Source organism: Protomyctophum parallelum (assembly GCF_964188405.1).
Source record: "Protomyctophum parallelum genome assembly, chromosome: 4".
NCBI lineage: Eukaryota > Metazoa > Chordata > Actinopteri > Myctophiformes > Myctophidae > Protomyctophum > Protomyctophum parallelum.
Window position 1 is genome coordinate 56307514 of NC_139700.1, and position 17089 is coordinate 56324602.

The window sequence follows — 17089 nt, forward strand, 5'->3', positions numbered from 1 at the left end:
CCGCGGGCGAGATAAGAATATTCTGAATTCTTTCCCTTTTTTTTTTTTTTTGTCAGTTCGCCTTTCGGCTATACCGTATGCTAACGCTCTGCACTTTAACTAGCTTACCGTTGACTTAGCTGTTAGCGCGGCGGCGGAAAGAATGACTCGTCTCTCCTAATCCAGGGCGCTCTCCGTGGTGATGAACGGATCGATATGAAAGAATGACTCGTCTCTCCTAATCCAGGGCGCTCTCCGTGGTGATGAACGGATCGATATGCTGGTATCTCCTAATCCAGGGCGCTCTCCGTGGTGATGAACGGATCGATATGCTGGTATCTCCTAATCCAGGGCGCTCTCCGTGGTGATGAACGGATCGATATGCTGGCGATCCATTTCTGCTCCTTCCATCCGTCTCTCTCCCGCAAAATATGAACGCTTTTTTTTCATATATCGTATAAATTAAAACGATCGCAATGTAATGTATAAATGTTAGGGCTGTCAAAGTGAACGCACTATTAACTAGTTAACTCACAATCCTTTTAACGGCACTATTTTTTTTAACGCGCGATTAACGCACTGTGAAGTTTGACAGAATGGTTGAGAGACGCATGGCAATGTTACACTGAAGAGTTGAATAATTGTTAAACAGCTGCATTACTTAAGTTCATTTAAGTCTACACAATTAGAAAACATGTTATTTTGATCAACATGGCCTGTTGTCTCTCGTAATGGTACCATTGGCCAACATCAATACAGTTCTTTAGTTTGGGTCTGGAAGGCTAAATGTCATCAAATGGTGGTCCGTGGCTCAAATGCAGAATAAATAATGGACCTTGATATGAAAAATCTTGAAAACCACTGATTTAAGGTATATTTAGAACGGATAAAAAATATGCGATTAATTTGCGATTAATCACAGTTAACTATGGACAATCATGCGATTAATCAGATTAAATATTTTAATCGATTGACAGCCCTAATAAATATTATTCTCTGGTATCGGTAATTTGGTATCGGGACATCCTTACTCCACACTCTGAGCGACGAGCGGTACCGTCGTCTGGCCAGAACTAGAGTTCAAACTAGAGTTCTCATCAAACCCTGTACCCTGTACCCTGCCTCCGCTGACACCCTTAGATCTCCATATATGGAGCTGACCTGTTGAGACATTCCATAATGTTGATCTGACCTCATTACACCCTGTACGTCCAAGACAGCTCCATATATGGCCGGTGCTTCTCGCCCTCAGGCGTCTTATTGGTTATTATTATTATTATTACTACTATTATTTTCAGCCTTGGAGGAACATTAATTTCCTCACATCTTCATGGTCTTTTGTGTGTGTGTGTGTGTGTGTGTGTGTGTGTGTGTGTGTGTGTGTGTGTGTGTGTGTGTGTGTGTGTGTGTGTGTGTGTGTGTGTAGCATGTGGTGGTGGTGTGTAAGTTCGTAGCAGCGTGGTTCGTCCCCAGCGCTCCGCTGCACGTGAAGAACGACCGCCTGGAAGACAAACTGAAGAGACTGAAGAAGGAACTCGCACAGTCAGGAGCGTGAGTCACATGCACACGCACACGCACACACACGCACGCACGCACGCACGCATGCACGCACACACACACACACACACGTCATCCGAACGCATCACTTATCCTGGTCTCGCACCTTCCTACCTACATGACTGCCTGTCTAAATAATTGTCCCAAACCTTCCTACCTACATGACTGCCTGTCTAAATATGTCCCAAACCTTCCTACCTACATGACTGCCTGTCTAAATATGTCCCAAACCTTCCTACCTACATGACTGCCTGCCTAAATATGTCCCAAACCTTCCTACCTACATGACTGCCTGTCTAAATATGTCCCAAACCTTCCTACCTACATGACTGCCTGTCTAAATATGTCCCAAACCTTCCTACCTACATGACTGCCTGTCTAAATATGTCCCAAACCTTCCTACCTACATGACTGCCTGCCTAAATATGTCCCAAACCTTCCTACCTACATGACTGCCTGTCTAAATATGTCCCAAACCTTCCTACCTACATGACTGCCTGTCTAAATATGTCCCAAACCTTCCTACCTACATGACTGCCTGCCTAAATATGTCCCAAACCTTCCTACCTACATGACTGCCTGCCTAAATATGTCCCAAACCTTCCTACCTACATGACTGCCTGCCTAAATATGTCCCAAACCTTCCTACCTACATGACTGCCTGCCTAAATATGTCCCAAACCTTCCTACCTACATGACTGCCTGCCTAAATATGTCCCAAACCTTCCTACCTACATGACTGCCTGTCTAAATATGTCCCAAACCTTCCTACCTACATGACTGCCTGCCTAAATATGTCCCAAACCTTCCTACCTACATGACTGCCTGTCTAAATATGTCCCAAACCTTCCTACCTACATGACTGCCTGCCTAAATATGTCCCAAACCGCCCCCCTAAGTTCTTCCACTGCTGGCCTGCTCGCTTTGCCTAAGAAAATGGCAACAAAAAATACGGGGAAGCAGCTTTTTGCTTCTACGGGCCGACGGCATGGAACAAGCTCCCACTGTACCTTCGTCAGGCAGCCTCTGTAGACATTTTTAAAGCACAGCTCAAGACCCACTTCTACAACATTGCTTTTAATTGATCTTTTATTTCTTTGTTATTCATGTCCTCACTGTATTGCATTACTGCTTGTTTTAATGTCGTTGCCTTGCTTTTCTTTTATTCTCCATTGTTCTGTAAAGCACTTTGAGCTGCATTTGATGTCATGAAAGGTGCTATACAAATAAAGTTGTATTATTATTATTATTATTATTATCCCACTCTGTCCGATGGAAACTCTTAAAACGTATTAAAAACGGCAAATTATAAACAATGAAGACAAAAGACGGGGAAATTCGGGAATGTCGTGATCCGCAGGGAAAGATCTCTTTATAGTTATAATTCATGAATTAATAATACAATTATTAACCCATTCTGAACGCGAACCCATTTTGGTGTTATAGCATCATGTTATGCTTTAGCTATTGAAAAATAGCAGATCTACAAGCTCATATCGCGCCACCGAGTGGCGCGCTACGAGCTTGTAGGTCTGCTATTTTTGAAAAATCGAAGAACGACTGACATTTTTTAGAATCTGATCTCAGGTCAGAATGGGTTAATCAGACCAGTGTGTGTCCAGTGGAAACCTTCGTATGAATCTGATCTCAGGTCAGAATGGGTTAAATAATGAATAATAAAACATAACGTACAGTATGTGTGATGTCACAGCCAACAATGTCTCATTCTTCTTCTTCTTCTTGTTTCCAGTTCCTTTGACGTGTGAGGTGACCTTTGACCTGGAGGTCAACAGACATCATGGACTCATACGATCAATACGGTCGATTGATCTATAATAATAATAATACACTGTATATGATCTGTACATGTATTAATACTGGGCATAGGTCAAGGTCAAGGCCATAGGTCAAGGTCAAAGGTCACAGCCTGTATGTGGGACTCAGCCAACAGGAGCTGCTCTGAGTTGCCATGGATACCGACGTCAACAACAGACACAAAGAAGCCTTTAGTGGATACATCTTTTTGTTTGTCTATTTTCCTCCTTTTTTTATTCTATTTCATTTTTTTTTTAACTTTTTGTATTTTTTTACAAAAACAAATACTTTTAAAGATACGTTGTTGATGCATGTGGTGTGATATATATATATATATATACACACATATACACAGATACATATATATATATATATATATATACACACACACACACACACACACACACATATACACAGATACATATATATATGTATGTATATATATATATATATATATATATGTATATATATATATATATATATATATATATATATATATATATATATATATATATATATATATATATATATATATATATATATATGTGGTGTCCTTATATTTGTGATTTTGTGCATATTTTCATAGAAGACATGAAGTGGTTTTATTTTGTCGAATGTGCTTTTCTACAAAATACAGTTTTCTTAAAATAACCTGTTTCTATATCAGTGGTGCCCAAACTATTAACCCATTCTGACCTGAGATCAGATTCATACGAGGTTTCCACTGGACACACACTGGTCTGATTAAACCAGCCAGTCCTATGGTCCGTCCTTGTTTGTGTTTGTCGCAGGCAGGTGATTTAAAAATGATCATCTGATGTACCAGTATTTTTAAAATGCTTATGTTTGTTTTTATACCAATACAATGTTTTAAAGTGATCGTCTCATGTATTTTAAATATTTGTTTTGTTTTGTTTTATAACGTGTTTTGTACGCGTTCAGGGGAAGTTAAACGCAGCTAATATTAGCATGTTTATCTGTGATTCTACTAATGGTGGAAAAAGTATTTTGTTTTTTTTACTTTATCAGTAAAAGTATTAATACTGCGATGTAGAAATACTCTGTTAGCAGGTTTTACTTGAGTAAAAGTAGGCCTACACGTCTGGCATCAACATAATGCAGTTAAATAAATAAAAGGGTTGTCATTCATTTTCATTTTTATTTTATAAGCTTGAGCACATTCCGCGCACGCACACACACACACACACACACACACACACACACACACACACACACACAGCCTCAAAATACAACACAGCTCAGTGTTAGGGAAACCTGTAGCTTGTGAAAGGAAAGGAAAGGTACTATGTTTACCCAGGGTAACTGGACTAAGGAAAGGAAAGGTACTATGTTTACCCAGGGTAACTGGACTAAGGAAAGGAAAGGTACTATGTTTACCCAGGGTAACTGGACTAAGGAAAGGAAAGGTACCATGTTTACCCAGGGTAACTGGACTAAGGAAAGGAAAGGTACTATGTTTACCCAGGGTAACTGGACTAAGGAAAGGAAAGGTACTATGTTTACCCAGGGTAACTGGACTAAGGAAAGGAAAGGTACTATGATTACCCAGGGTAACTGAACTAAGGAAAGGAAAGGTACTATGTTTACCCAGGGTAACTGGACTAAGGAAAGGAAAGGTACTATGTTTACCCAGGGTAACTGGACTAAGGAAAGGAAAGGTACTATGTTTACCCAGGGTAACTGGACTAAGGAAAGGAAAGGTACTATGTTTACCCAGGGTAACTGGACTAAGGAAAGGAAAGGTACTATGTTTACCCAGGGTAACTGGACTAAGCTCAAGAACTTGTTTACAGCCAGGCCCTGCTCATAGAACATTTCATGGTAGAGGTTCAATGCCTTGCTCAAAGGGCACTTCAGCGGTGGTAATTTCAACGTGCCGGTCCGGGGATACGAACTAGCGACCTTCACGATATCAAGACCGCTCTGCAAACCGTTCGGCCACCGCGGCCCAAGACCCATAGATCCATACACCCATAGATCCATAGACCCCAACGTAGCCGCAATGAAGTAATAAATATAGCAATAGAGTTCAAAGGGTGCAGATGAAGAACAGCTGCACTAATTGGCGTCGTTAAGGCGTGCATGGCAACAGTTTGTGTCTCGTGTGATGTCACACCAGAAGATATAAGATGATGCACCGTGTTGAAAATGACTGTAGACGTCGACAGACAGACAGACAGACAGACAGACAGACAGACAGAGTGATGTTGTCTTGGACCGTTTCCAAAACAGGAGGACCAAAGCGAGCCCATCATGCTGCTGTAGCAGTGAGGAACAAACTGTATTCCTTTGGAGGCTACTGTGATGGATGGACCATCAACAACATGCAGGGACAGATGGATGTCCATGTCTTCAACACAATGTCTTTATGCTGGAAGAAGTTACCTCCAGTGGAACCAGGAAGAGGAGACGGTCACCTTGAGGTTCCATCCAAGCGCTACGGCCACACAGCTGTGTTGGTTGAAGATACAGCCTACATCTGGGGAGGGCAGTATTACAATGTGCTTTATGCATTTGATGTCGACGCCCACAGATGGTTCCAACCCAGGGTTTCTGGGACTGTTCCAGAGGAGAGGTACTACCACTCAGCCTGTGTGTTGGAGAAGGTCATGTTTATCCATGGAGGATCCAAGCTGACTGGACGCACTAATGACATGTACAAGTTGGACACCAGCACAATGGTCTGGACTTTAATTAACACCAGAGGAACTCCACCTCCTGCTTCAGACTGTCACTCTGCCACCATCATTGGTACCAAGATGTTTGTATTCGGGGGCGGGAGGGGGTACCAGGGGGGCTACAACACCATCAGAGTGTTTGACACAGAGACCAACGCCTGGCTGGACACACCTTCTGCACAACTTCTACCAGAAGGGCGCTGGTATCATTCAGCATTTACCTACAATGGAGAGCTGTACATATTTGGTGGCTTAAACCGTAACCAGACCTTCAATGATGTGTGGAAATTCAGTCCAGAGACCTTCTCCTGGAAGAAGGTTGAGCCCAAGGGGAAAGGACCATGTCCAATGCGTGGTATGTGCTGTTGCATTGTGGGAGATCGTATCATCCTCTTTGGAGGATACAAAGGATATTACACTATCTCTGATGAGCTGTTCATCTTAGACTTCAGTCCTCGTCTTAAGACGTTATGCAAGCTAGAAGTTATTCAGTACGCTCTGGACCAATCAGAACTCCCACACGACATCAGGTGGGAACTGGCAGCCATGGCAACCAACGACAACAGACGACAACAACAATAACAACCGAGACCACATTCCGACGAAGGAACAGCAGAAAGATCAAGAAATGATCCCACCTGATGGTGAGCCAAATAGCCGATCGGCTATTTTCAGCAAGCGTAAAAACAGTCATTATGAAGGCAACAAGGCCCGCCAAAACACATTTTAGTCGACTAAATCACCTGTAGATTTAGTCGACTAAAATCTTATGACATTTAGATTTAGTCGACTAAAACTAGACTAACACTAATACATTCCAGGTGACTAAAATGTGACTATAAGACTAAGTGAAAACTATTCAGGAGACTAAATGACTAAAACTAAAATAGAAATTTGCTGCCAAAAACAACACTGCTGGAGACCCCCTTGGGACCCCCCTGGGACCCCCTGGGACCCCCTGGGACCCCCCGGGACCCCCTGGGACCCCCTGGGACCCCCTGGGACCCCCCTGGGACCCCCTGGGACCCCCCGGGACCCCCCGGGACCCCCCGGGACCCCCTGGGACCCCCCGGGACCCCCCTGGGACCCCCTGGGACCCCCTGGGACCCCCTGGAGACCCCACTTAAAGATTGAGAACCATCCGAACCACAGATCAGAGATCAGAGAAAAAAGCCCCATTTCAGAAAATGTATACATGAATTATTTCAAGCTGTAGAACACATTCATAAACGTTTGATTTTTTTTTGGAAATCTGCAAAAAAATAATAATGTGTATTTATTTATTCAATTTAAATACATAATATAAAATTATAAATACATATTCAAATATTATATATGTTAAAGGGACACTTCACCCTTTTTGCAAAAACATATATGTTATATATATATATATATATATATATATATATATATATATATATATAGATATTATAGATTGTAGCAGTGAGCCCAGTGTCTCTGATGTCATGGACACTGGGCTCACTTCCTTCCTGGACTACATGTTGTCTCAGTAAGACAGACATCCCCTATCCACAAGGAGGAGCAGAGCACCAAAGAATTATGGGAATTGTAGTCCAGGAAGGTAGTGAGACCAGTGTCCATGACATCAGAGACACTGGGCTCACTGCTACAATCTAAAATAGCTAAAACCACATATTACACACATAAAGATCCCCCGGAAAGTGTTCTAAAGCTTCTAAACATCATTAACATATATATTTTTAGCAAAAAGGGTGAAGTGTCCCTTTAATGCAGGATCGTGGAAATGACGTGTTGACAGTGCCTTCTTTTTAGCTGAGGCATGCAGGGGGGGGGGGGCGTGTCTCTGAGCACACGGCAGATCTACAAGCTCACGGCCTCGTCGTGCTGCGACACGCTCTGGGCTTTTAGATCTGCTCCCCCATGCAACGTTCACTTTCACCACGACAGTGTCGTAAAGCGACACGTTGTTGCTGTTGCCATGGAAACCGGCCGGTCGGCAGCAGCGAGGGTTTGTTTACAAGCATGGGTGAGTGAGTTTACCAAAAACACTGAGTTTACAGAAGATAATATGTAATAATAATAACAATAATAATAAATTAGTACACGGCGTGGAACAGTTAAGGATATTATGTCGGTTTTTTTAGCCGTATTTATAGCCGTGTTTAGTGTTGTTTTCGTCGACTAAAACTAAGACGAAAAATGTTCGTCGACTACCTTTTTCCACTGACGAAAACTAAATGAAAACTAAATGAAAACTAAGCCATGATGACTAAAACTAAGACTACATATAGGCCTACTGACAATTTCGTCGACAAATAAAAACTAGACTAAAATGTTAGGAAGGGACTAGTGGACAAGAGATCCAGTTTCATTTATTTCCATCAAGACACATCTGATAGGAAGAGCATTCTAGCTACAATGTAATTATTATTTTAAAATTTAAAACTTCAACTCTACAATGTAAATGAGAATAAGAGTGATTAATTCAATGAGCACATAAATAAATACTAATAATTATTGATGATTCTGATGCAAGAACACACATGGTTACATCACAAAATGTTTGTCGACTACCTTTTTCACTGACGAAAACTAAATGAAAACTAAGCTATGACGACTAAAACTATGACTAAATATATTGACAATTACGTCAACAAATAAAAACTAGACTAAAATGTTAGGAAGGGACTAGTGGACAAGAGATCCAGTATAAGTCATTTTACACTTGGTTGCATGCTGAAAACAGCCGATCTACAAGCTCACAACGCGTCACAGTTGTGAGCTTGTAGATCTGCTTTATTTTCAGTCTCATTACGACGCCATCAAGGCCCACCAATTAAAATACATTTCAGTCGACTAAATCAACTGTAGATTTAGTCGACTAAAATCTTATGATGTAGTCGACTAGAACTAGACTAACACTAACACATTCCAGGTGACGAATGATTGATGAATGATTTGATGAATTGAACATGGTGGACCCTGTTGTAAACAAGTGTAATGCTTAATTGGGTCGTCCACTCACAGTTAACAGTCTTTGTATTGAGTTTGTGCTTGAAATGTACTGTAATTCTGCAAACTGTTAATACATATTTCAATCAATCAATCAATGACTAAAATGTCACTGAAACTAAATGAAAGCTATTCAAGAGACTAAAACGACTAAAACTAAAATCAAATTGTCCTGCCATAAACAGGACTGTTACATCACATTTAGAGAGGCAGTTTAATCTAAAGAAGGTTTTATTAAGTTTAATATTTCATATAATTTTAAGAGGAGTATGAACTGTATTAGCAGAAAAACACAATGCACTCTATTTAACTGGCTGGGTGTTCCTACAAATGGACCCGTTACTCCAGTTACAGACCCATAAGGGTCCATTTGGTTCCATGTGTTACACTCTCAGAGTCACAGACCCTTAAGGGTCCATTTGGTTCCATGTGTTACACTCTCAGAGTTACAGACCCATAAGGGTCCATTTGGTTCCATGTGTTACACTCTCAGAGTTACAGACCCATAAGGGTCCATTTGGTTCCATGTGTTACACTCTCAGAGTCACAGACCCATAAGGGTCCATTTGGTTCCATTTGTTACACTCTCAGAGTTACAGACCCATAAGGGTCCATTTGGTTCCATGTGTTACACTCTCAGAGTCACAGACCCATAAGGGTCCATTTGGTTCCATGTGTTACACTCTCAGAGTCACAGACCCATAAGGGTCCATTTGGTTCCATGTGTTACACTCTCAGAGTCACAGACCCGTAAGGGTCCATTTGGTTCCATGTATTACACTCTCAGAGAGAAGAAAAACAAAACAAATAGTGTTGAATCCTGCCTTTTATTTTCTTCTTTCAAATTATTTGATCGGTTTGTTGTCATGATTCGTCACGATCCGAGTTGTCTTTGCCCGTGGCGTAACCGTCTTTAAATAAATACTTTAAGAAAAGCCTATGGAGAAAATGAATGGAGAATCATTTCCTGGGCCACTCGTTGTTCTGAAAGGGGGAGGGCCTTGACCACCTGACAGGCATATTTAAAGGATCAACTTATGTAACTTAGATATCATTTCATGTAGACATATACTGTAGCACTCTGTAACATATAGACTCATAGTTTCATCATGTAGGTATTCCACTGTTATTGTTAGGGATTGTGGCCCCTTTTGCTGTTAGCATTATGTTATGCTTTAGCTATTGAAAAATAGCAGATCTACAAGCTCATAGCGCGCCACCGAGTGGCGCGATATGAGCTTGTAGGTCTGCTATTTCTTTTTAATCGAAGAACGACTGACATAGAAACATAGGCTTTTTCAGAAAACTGTCAGGATGTAGAAGACATTTATAGAATCTGATCTCAGGTCAGAATGGGATAACTGTTCTTATCTCTGACCCACAGGGCGCCAACGGCTACGGTCAGCTGGGTCAGAACCACACCGAGGACAAGGCGTCCCCCAGGAGGACAGACGTCTCCTCTCTGGACGGAGCGCTGAGGACGCTGACCGGAGGAGGGGGACATTCTGTGGTCCTGACCGGTGAGTCTGAACAGTAACACCTACCTCTTCATTCTGTGGTCCTGACCGGTGAGTCTGAACACCCACCTCTTCATTCTGTGGTCCTGACCGGTGAGTACCTCTGAAAACCCACCTCTTCATTCTGTGGTCCTGACCGGAGGAGGGGGACATTCTGTGGTCCTGACCGGTGAGTACCTCTGAAAACCCACCTCTTCATTCTGTGGTCCTGACCGGAGGAGGGGGACATTCTGTGGTCCTGACCGGTGAGTACCTCTGAAAACCCACCTCTTCATTCTGTGGTCCTGACCGGAGGAGGGGGACATTCTGTGGTCCTGACCGGTGAGTCTGAACACCCACCTCTTCATTCTGTGGTCCTGACCGGTGAGTCTGAACACCCACCTCTTCATTCTGTGGTCCTGACCGGAGGAGGGGGACATTCTGTGGTCCTGACCGGTGAGTACCTCTGAAAACCCACCTCTTAGGTTTAGGTTTATTCATTTAGCATGTAGTACAAAAAATCACACCAGTGTGAACCAAGTGGTGCAACTCCCGTCTTTTGGTTCTCTGTATCGTTCCAATTTGTAATTTCACACATGCGCACACCATACATGCTCATGGTCACAGGTACACACACAGGTACACAGCTACACGGACATTGCAAGCTGGATGTAGAAGTGGTTTGCGCCACTTAAAAATAGACAATAACATATCAAAGAACAAAAATACAATGCAAGGAAGGGAAAAAGCCAGCTGGCTTATTTGGAATCCTTTCCTGTAGGAGGTCATTGGTTTAAAATATTAAAATTTCATAAAGAACAGTAGCCTACATAAGTCTACAAGTTGGCAAAGGGGGGCAGCTGTGCAGTAAAGAAATAAAAACACAGACTGCACAAAAAACTGAAATAAACAATACAACAACAAACACACAAAAGAAAATACCCCTTCAGACATGGCTCTGGGTTTCTGCCCCCTCAATGTCCTCACTCTTCTATTAGATGGCTCTGGGTTTCTGCCCCCTCATTACCGTAACTCTTCTATTAGACGGCTCTGGGTTTCTGCCCCCTCAATACCGTAACTCTTCTATTAGATGGCTCTGGGTTTCTTCCCCCTCAATGTCCTAACTCTTCTATTAGATGGCTCTGGGTTTCTGCCCCCTCATTACCGTAACTCTTCTATTAGATGGCTCTGGGTTTCTGCCCCCTCATTACCGTAACTCTTCTATTAGATGGCTCTGGGTTTCTGCCCCCTCATTACCGTAACTCTTCTATTAGACGGCTCTGGGTTTCTGCCCCCTCAATGTCCTAACTCTTCTATTAGATGGCTCTGGGTTTCTGCCCCCTCAATGTCCTAACTCTTCTATTAGACGGCTCTGGGTTTCTGCCCCCTCAATGTCCTAACTCTTCTATTAGATGGCTCTGGGTTTCTGCCCCCTCAATGTCCTAACTCTTCTATTAGATGGCTCTGGGTTTCTGCCCCCTCAATGTCCTCACTCTTCTATTAGATGGCTCTGGGTTTCTGCCCCCTCATTACCGTAACTCTTCTATTAGATGGCTCTGGGTTTCTGCCCCCTCAATGTCCTAACTCTTCTATTAGATGGCTCTGGGTTTCTGCCCCCCTCATTACCCTAACTCTTCTATTAGACGGCTCTGGGTTTCTGCCCCCTCAATGTCCTAACTCTTCTATTAGATGGCTCTGGGTTTCTGCCCCCTCAATGTCCTAACTCTTCTATTAGACGGCTCTGGGTTTCTGCCCCCTCAATGTCCTAACTCTTCTATTAGATGGCTCTGGGTTTCTGCCCCCTCAATGTCCTAACTCTTCTATTAGATGGCTCTGGGTTTCTGCCCCCTCAATGTCCTAACTCTTCTATTAGAGGGCTCTGGGTTTCTGCCCCCTCAATGTCCTAACTCTTCTATTAGATGGCTCTGGGTTTCTGTCCCCTCAATGTCCTAACTCTTCTATTAGAAGGCTCTGGGTTTCTGCCCCCTCAATGTCCTAACTCTTCTATTAGATGGCTCTGGGTTTCTGCCCCCTCAATGTCCTAACTCTGCTATTAGATGGCTCTGGGTTTCTGCCCCCTCATTACCCTAACTCTTCTATTAGATGGCTCTGGGTTTCTGCCCCCTCAATGTCCTAACTCTGCTATTAGATGGCTCTGGGTTTCTGCCCCCTCAATGTCCTAACTCTGCTATTAGATGGCTCTGGGTTTCTGCCCCCTCAATGTCCTAACTCTGCTATTAGATGGCTCTGGGTTTCTGCCCCCTCATTACCCTAACTCTTCTATTAGATGGCTCTGGGTTTCTGCCCCCTCAATGTCCTAACTCTTCTATTAGATGGCTCTGGGTTTCTGCCCCCTCAATGTCCTAACTCTGCTATTAGATGGCTCTGGGTCTCTGCCCCCTCATTACCCTAACTCTGCTATTAGATGGCTCTGGGTTTCTGCCCCCTCAATGTCCTAACTCTTCTATTAGATGGCTCTGGGTTTCTGCCCCCTCAATGTCCTAACTCTTCTATTAGATGGCTCTGGGTTTCTGCCCCCTCAATGTCCTAACTCTTCTATTAGATGGCTCTGGGTTTCTGCCCCCTCAATGTCCTAACTCTTCTATTAGATGGCTCTGGGTTTCTGCCCCCTCATTACCGTAACTCTTCTATTAGGTGGCTCTGGGTTTCTGCCCCCTCAATGTCCTAACTCTTCTTTTAGATGGCTCTGGGTTTCTGCCCCCTCAATGTCCTAACTCTTCTTTTAGATGGCTCTGGGTTTCTGCCCCCTCAATGTCCTAACTCTTCTATTAGATGGCTCTGGGTTTCTGCCCCCTCAATGTCCTAACTCTTCTATTAGATGGCTCTGGGTTTCTGCCCCCTCAATGTCCTAACTCTTCTATTAGATGGCTCTGGGTTTCTGCCCCCTCAATGTCCTAACTCTTCTATTAGATGGCTCTGGGTTTCTGCCCCCTCAATGTCCTAACTCTTCTTTTAGATGGCTCTGGGTTTCTGCCCCCTCAATGTCCTAACTCTTCTATTAGACGGCTCTGGGTTTCTGCCCCCTCAATGTCCTAACTCTTCTATTAGATGGCTCTGGGTCTCTGCCCCCTCAGTGTCCTAACTCTTCTATTAGATGGCTCTGGGTTTCTGCCCCCTCAATGTCCTAACTCTTCTATTAGATGGCTCTGGGTTTCTGCCCCCTCAATGTCCTAACTCTTCTATTAGATGGCTCTGGGTTTCTGCCCCCTCAATGTCCTAACTCTTCTATTAGATGGCTCTGGGTTTCTGCCCCCTCAATGTCCTAACTCTTCTATTAGATGGCTCTGGGTTTCTGCCCCCTCAATGTCCTAACTCTTCTATTAGATGGCTCTGGGTTTCTGCCCCCTCAATGTCTTAACTCTTCTATTAGATGGCTCTGGTATCAGACAGTCAGCAATGGTTAGATGGCTTAGATTGGTTAGACAGATTTTATAACATAATGCTTAAAAAACCACAACGGGGTTCCCGTCCAGAATGTCTTAAAGGTTTTATGACATTCATTTTCATTTATTTTTCTTTTTCTTTTTTCTTTTAGGTTTTATGACCTCAATTACACCCAAAAACCTGAACTTTGAACATTCAGTGGATTTTCTGTAGTCTGAAGTTTTCTTTGGGGTTTGAAAGCCTTTTGAGCTACAATGAAAACAGGCAACACAGTGAAAACAGTGACATCTGCTGGCAAATCCCATTGACATATATGGGATTTGCAGTAAGTGATGTCACTTACTGCCGGCAAATCAGAGCACCTGTGAACAATTCCAAAACCTTTTTTTTAATGTCACAATCCCTTTAAATCATACATTGGTGCAGACTGCAGGGAAGATCATAGGAGTAAGACAACTCCCCTCTCTTCAGTCTATTTATGAGCAGGCTACATTAAAACGGGCTCAAAAAATCATCAGTGCTGTTACCCCATGTTTTACATGGCGAGTTTGTACTTCTGCCCTCTGGGAGAAGATACAAAGAACCAAAGTGGAAGTACATCAGATTTAAACAATGGTTTGTATCAGCATCAACTAAGATGCTGAACGAGGCTCTGAAACAGCATCAACTAAGATGCTGAACGAGGCTCTGAAACAGCATCAACTAAGATGCTGAACGAGGCTCTGAATCAGCATCAACTAAGACGCTGAACGAGGCTCTGAAACAGCATCAACTAAGATGCTGAACGAGGCTCTGAAACAGCAGTATAACTGCGTGAGGCTTAGATTATCCACATCATGTGTGCTATGGTGTAATGTTGTGTTGTGTCTTCCTCTGTAATGTATTGTGGTTGTCGTTGATGCTTTCTGTGTGGCTGTAGGCTGTAGGCTGTAGGCTGTAGGCTAGCTGGGGTTAAAGGCTGTAGGTTAAAGGCTGTAGGTTAAAGGCTGTAGGTTAAAGGCTGTAGGCTAGCTGGGGTTAAAGCCCAAGACAAATGTCCCTTGTGGACAATAAAGTTTACCTTGACCTTGACATGTTACTGACTGTTTGTCTCCTGGTGTCCAGAGGAATGTTACTGACTGTTTGTCTCCTGGTGTCCAGAGGAATGTTACTGACTGTTTGTCTCCTGGTGTCCAGAGGAATGTTACTGACTGTTTGTCTCCTGGTGTCCAGAGGAATGTTACTGACTGTTTGTCTCCTGGTGTCCAGAGGAATGTTACTGACTGTTTGTCTCCTGGTGTCCAGAGGAATGTTACTGACTGTTTGTCTCCTGGTGTCCAGAGGAATGTTACTGACTGTTTGTCTCCTGGTGTCCAGAGGAATGTTACTGACTGTTTGTCTCCTGGTGTCCAGAGGGATGTTACTGACTGTTTGTCTCCTGGTGTCCAGAGAGTTACTGACTGTTTGTCTCCTGGTGTCCAGAGGAATGTTACTGACTGTTTGTCTCCTGGTGTCCAGAGAATACTGACTGTTTGTCTCCTGGTGTCCAGAGGAATGTTACTGACTGTTTGTCTCCTGGTGTCCAGAGAATACTGACTGTTTGTCCCCTGGTGTCCAGAGGAATGTTACTGACTGTTTGTCTCCTGGTGTCCAGAGAGTGGAGTCCTGTGGTCGTGTGGACAGAACAACAGAGGCCAGCTGGGCCTGGGTCACTGCAGAGACACCGTGTCCACCGTCTGTCCCCTGTCTCTGTCTCTCAGAGTCTCCCAGGTGTCCTGCGGCTGGGACTTCACGCTGGCTCTGACTGGTGAGCATGAATAAGATGGTTAACGAAAAGGCCTTTCTGTGTGGAGTTTGCATGTTCTCCCCGTGTCCCCTAGGGTAGATACCCTCACATGTTCTCCCCGTGTCCCCTAGGGTAGGTACCATCACATGTTCTCCCCGTGTCCCCTAGGGTAGGTACCCTCACATGTTCTCCCCGTGTCCCCTAGGGTAGGTACCATCACATGTTCTCCCCGTGTCCCCTAGGGTAGGTACCCTCACATGTTCTCCCCGTGTCCCCTAGGGTAGGTACCATCACATGTTCTCCCCGTGTCCCCTAGGGTAGGTACCCTCACATGTTCTCCCCGTGTCCCCTAGGGCAGGTACCCTCACATGTTCTCCCCGTGTCCCCTAGGGTAGATACCCTCACATGTTCTCCCCGTGTCCCCTAGGGTAGGTACCCTCACATGTTCTCCCCGTGTCCCCTAGGGTAGATACCCTCACATGTTCTCCCCGTGTCCCCTAGGGTAGGTACCCTCACATGTTCTCCCCGTGTCCCCTAGGGTAGGTACCCTCACATGTTCTCCCCGTGTCCCCTAGGGTCGATACCCTCACATGTTCTCCCCGTGTCCCCTAGGGTAGATATCCTCACATGTTCTCCCCGTGTCCCCTAGGGTAGGTACCCTCACATGTTCTCCCCGTGTCCCCTAGGGTAGGTAGGTACCCTCACATGTTCTCCCCGTGTCCCCTATAGGGTAGGTACCCTCACATGTTCTCCCCGTGTCCCCTATAGGGTAGGTACCCTCACATGTTCTCCCCGTGTCCCCTAGGGTAGGTACCCTCACATGTTCTCCCCGTGTCCCCTAGGGTAGGTACCCTCACATGTTCTCCCCGTGTCCCCTAGGGTAGGTACCCTCACATGTTCTCCCCGTGTCCCCTAGGGTAGGTACCCTCACATGTTCTCCCCGTGTCCCCTAGGGTAGGTACCCTCACATGTTCTCCCCGTGTCCCCTATAGGGTAGGTACCCTCACATGTTCTCCCCGTGTCCCCTAGGGTAGGTACCCTCACATGTTCTCCCCGTGTCCCCTAGGGTAGGTACCCTCACATGTTCTCCCCGTGTCCCCTAGGGTAGGTACCCTCACATGTTCTCCCCATGTCCCCTAGGGTAGGTACCCTCACATGTTCTCCCCGTGTCCCCTAGGGTAGGTACCCTCACATGTTCTCCCCGTGTCCCCTAGGGTAGGTACCCTCACATGTTCTCCCCGTGTCCCCTAGGGTAGGTACCCTCACATGTTCTCCCCGTGTCCCCTAGGGTAGGTACCCTCACATGTTCTCCCCGTGTCCCCTAGGGTAGATACCCTCACATGTTCTCCCCGTGTCCCCTAGGGTAGATACCCTCACAT

The 17089-nt window shown here is 44.6% G+C and overlaps 2 protein-coding genes across 4 annotated transcripts in view; both read left to right on the plus strand.

Moving 5' to 3' along the window:
• LOC310856947 (anoctamin-9-like) overlaps positions 1–3308 on the plus strand; it is a 43409-nt gene extending 40101 nt beyond the window's left edge. For all 3 annotated transcript variants that reach the window (XM_083762526.1, XM_083762527.1, XM_083762528.1), the window contains 2 exons: positions 1406–1530; positions 3287–3308. In XM_083762526.1, coding sequence (XP_083618652.1) covers positions 1406–1530; positions 3287–3302 — 141 coding nt within the window. In that variant the 3' untranslated portion in view covers positions 3303–3308. The remainder of the gene's footprint in view (positions 1–1405; positions 1531–3286) is intronic.
• Positions 3309–8010: 4702 nt separating this feature from the next.
• The window catches only part of sergef (secretion regulating guanine nucleotide exchange factor), a gene marked incomplete at its 5' end in the record, with an annotated part of 54983 nt that continues 45904 nt past the window's right edge, over positions 8011–17089 (plus strand). Inside the window, 3 exons of the mRNA XM_083762904.1 lie at positions 8011–8058; positions 10429–10564; positions 15579–15731. Coding sequence (XP_083619030.1) covers positions 8011–8058; positions 10429–10564; positions 15579–15731 — 337 coding nt within the window. The remainder of the gene's footprint in view (positions 8059–10428; positions 10565–15578; positions 15732–17089) is intronic.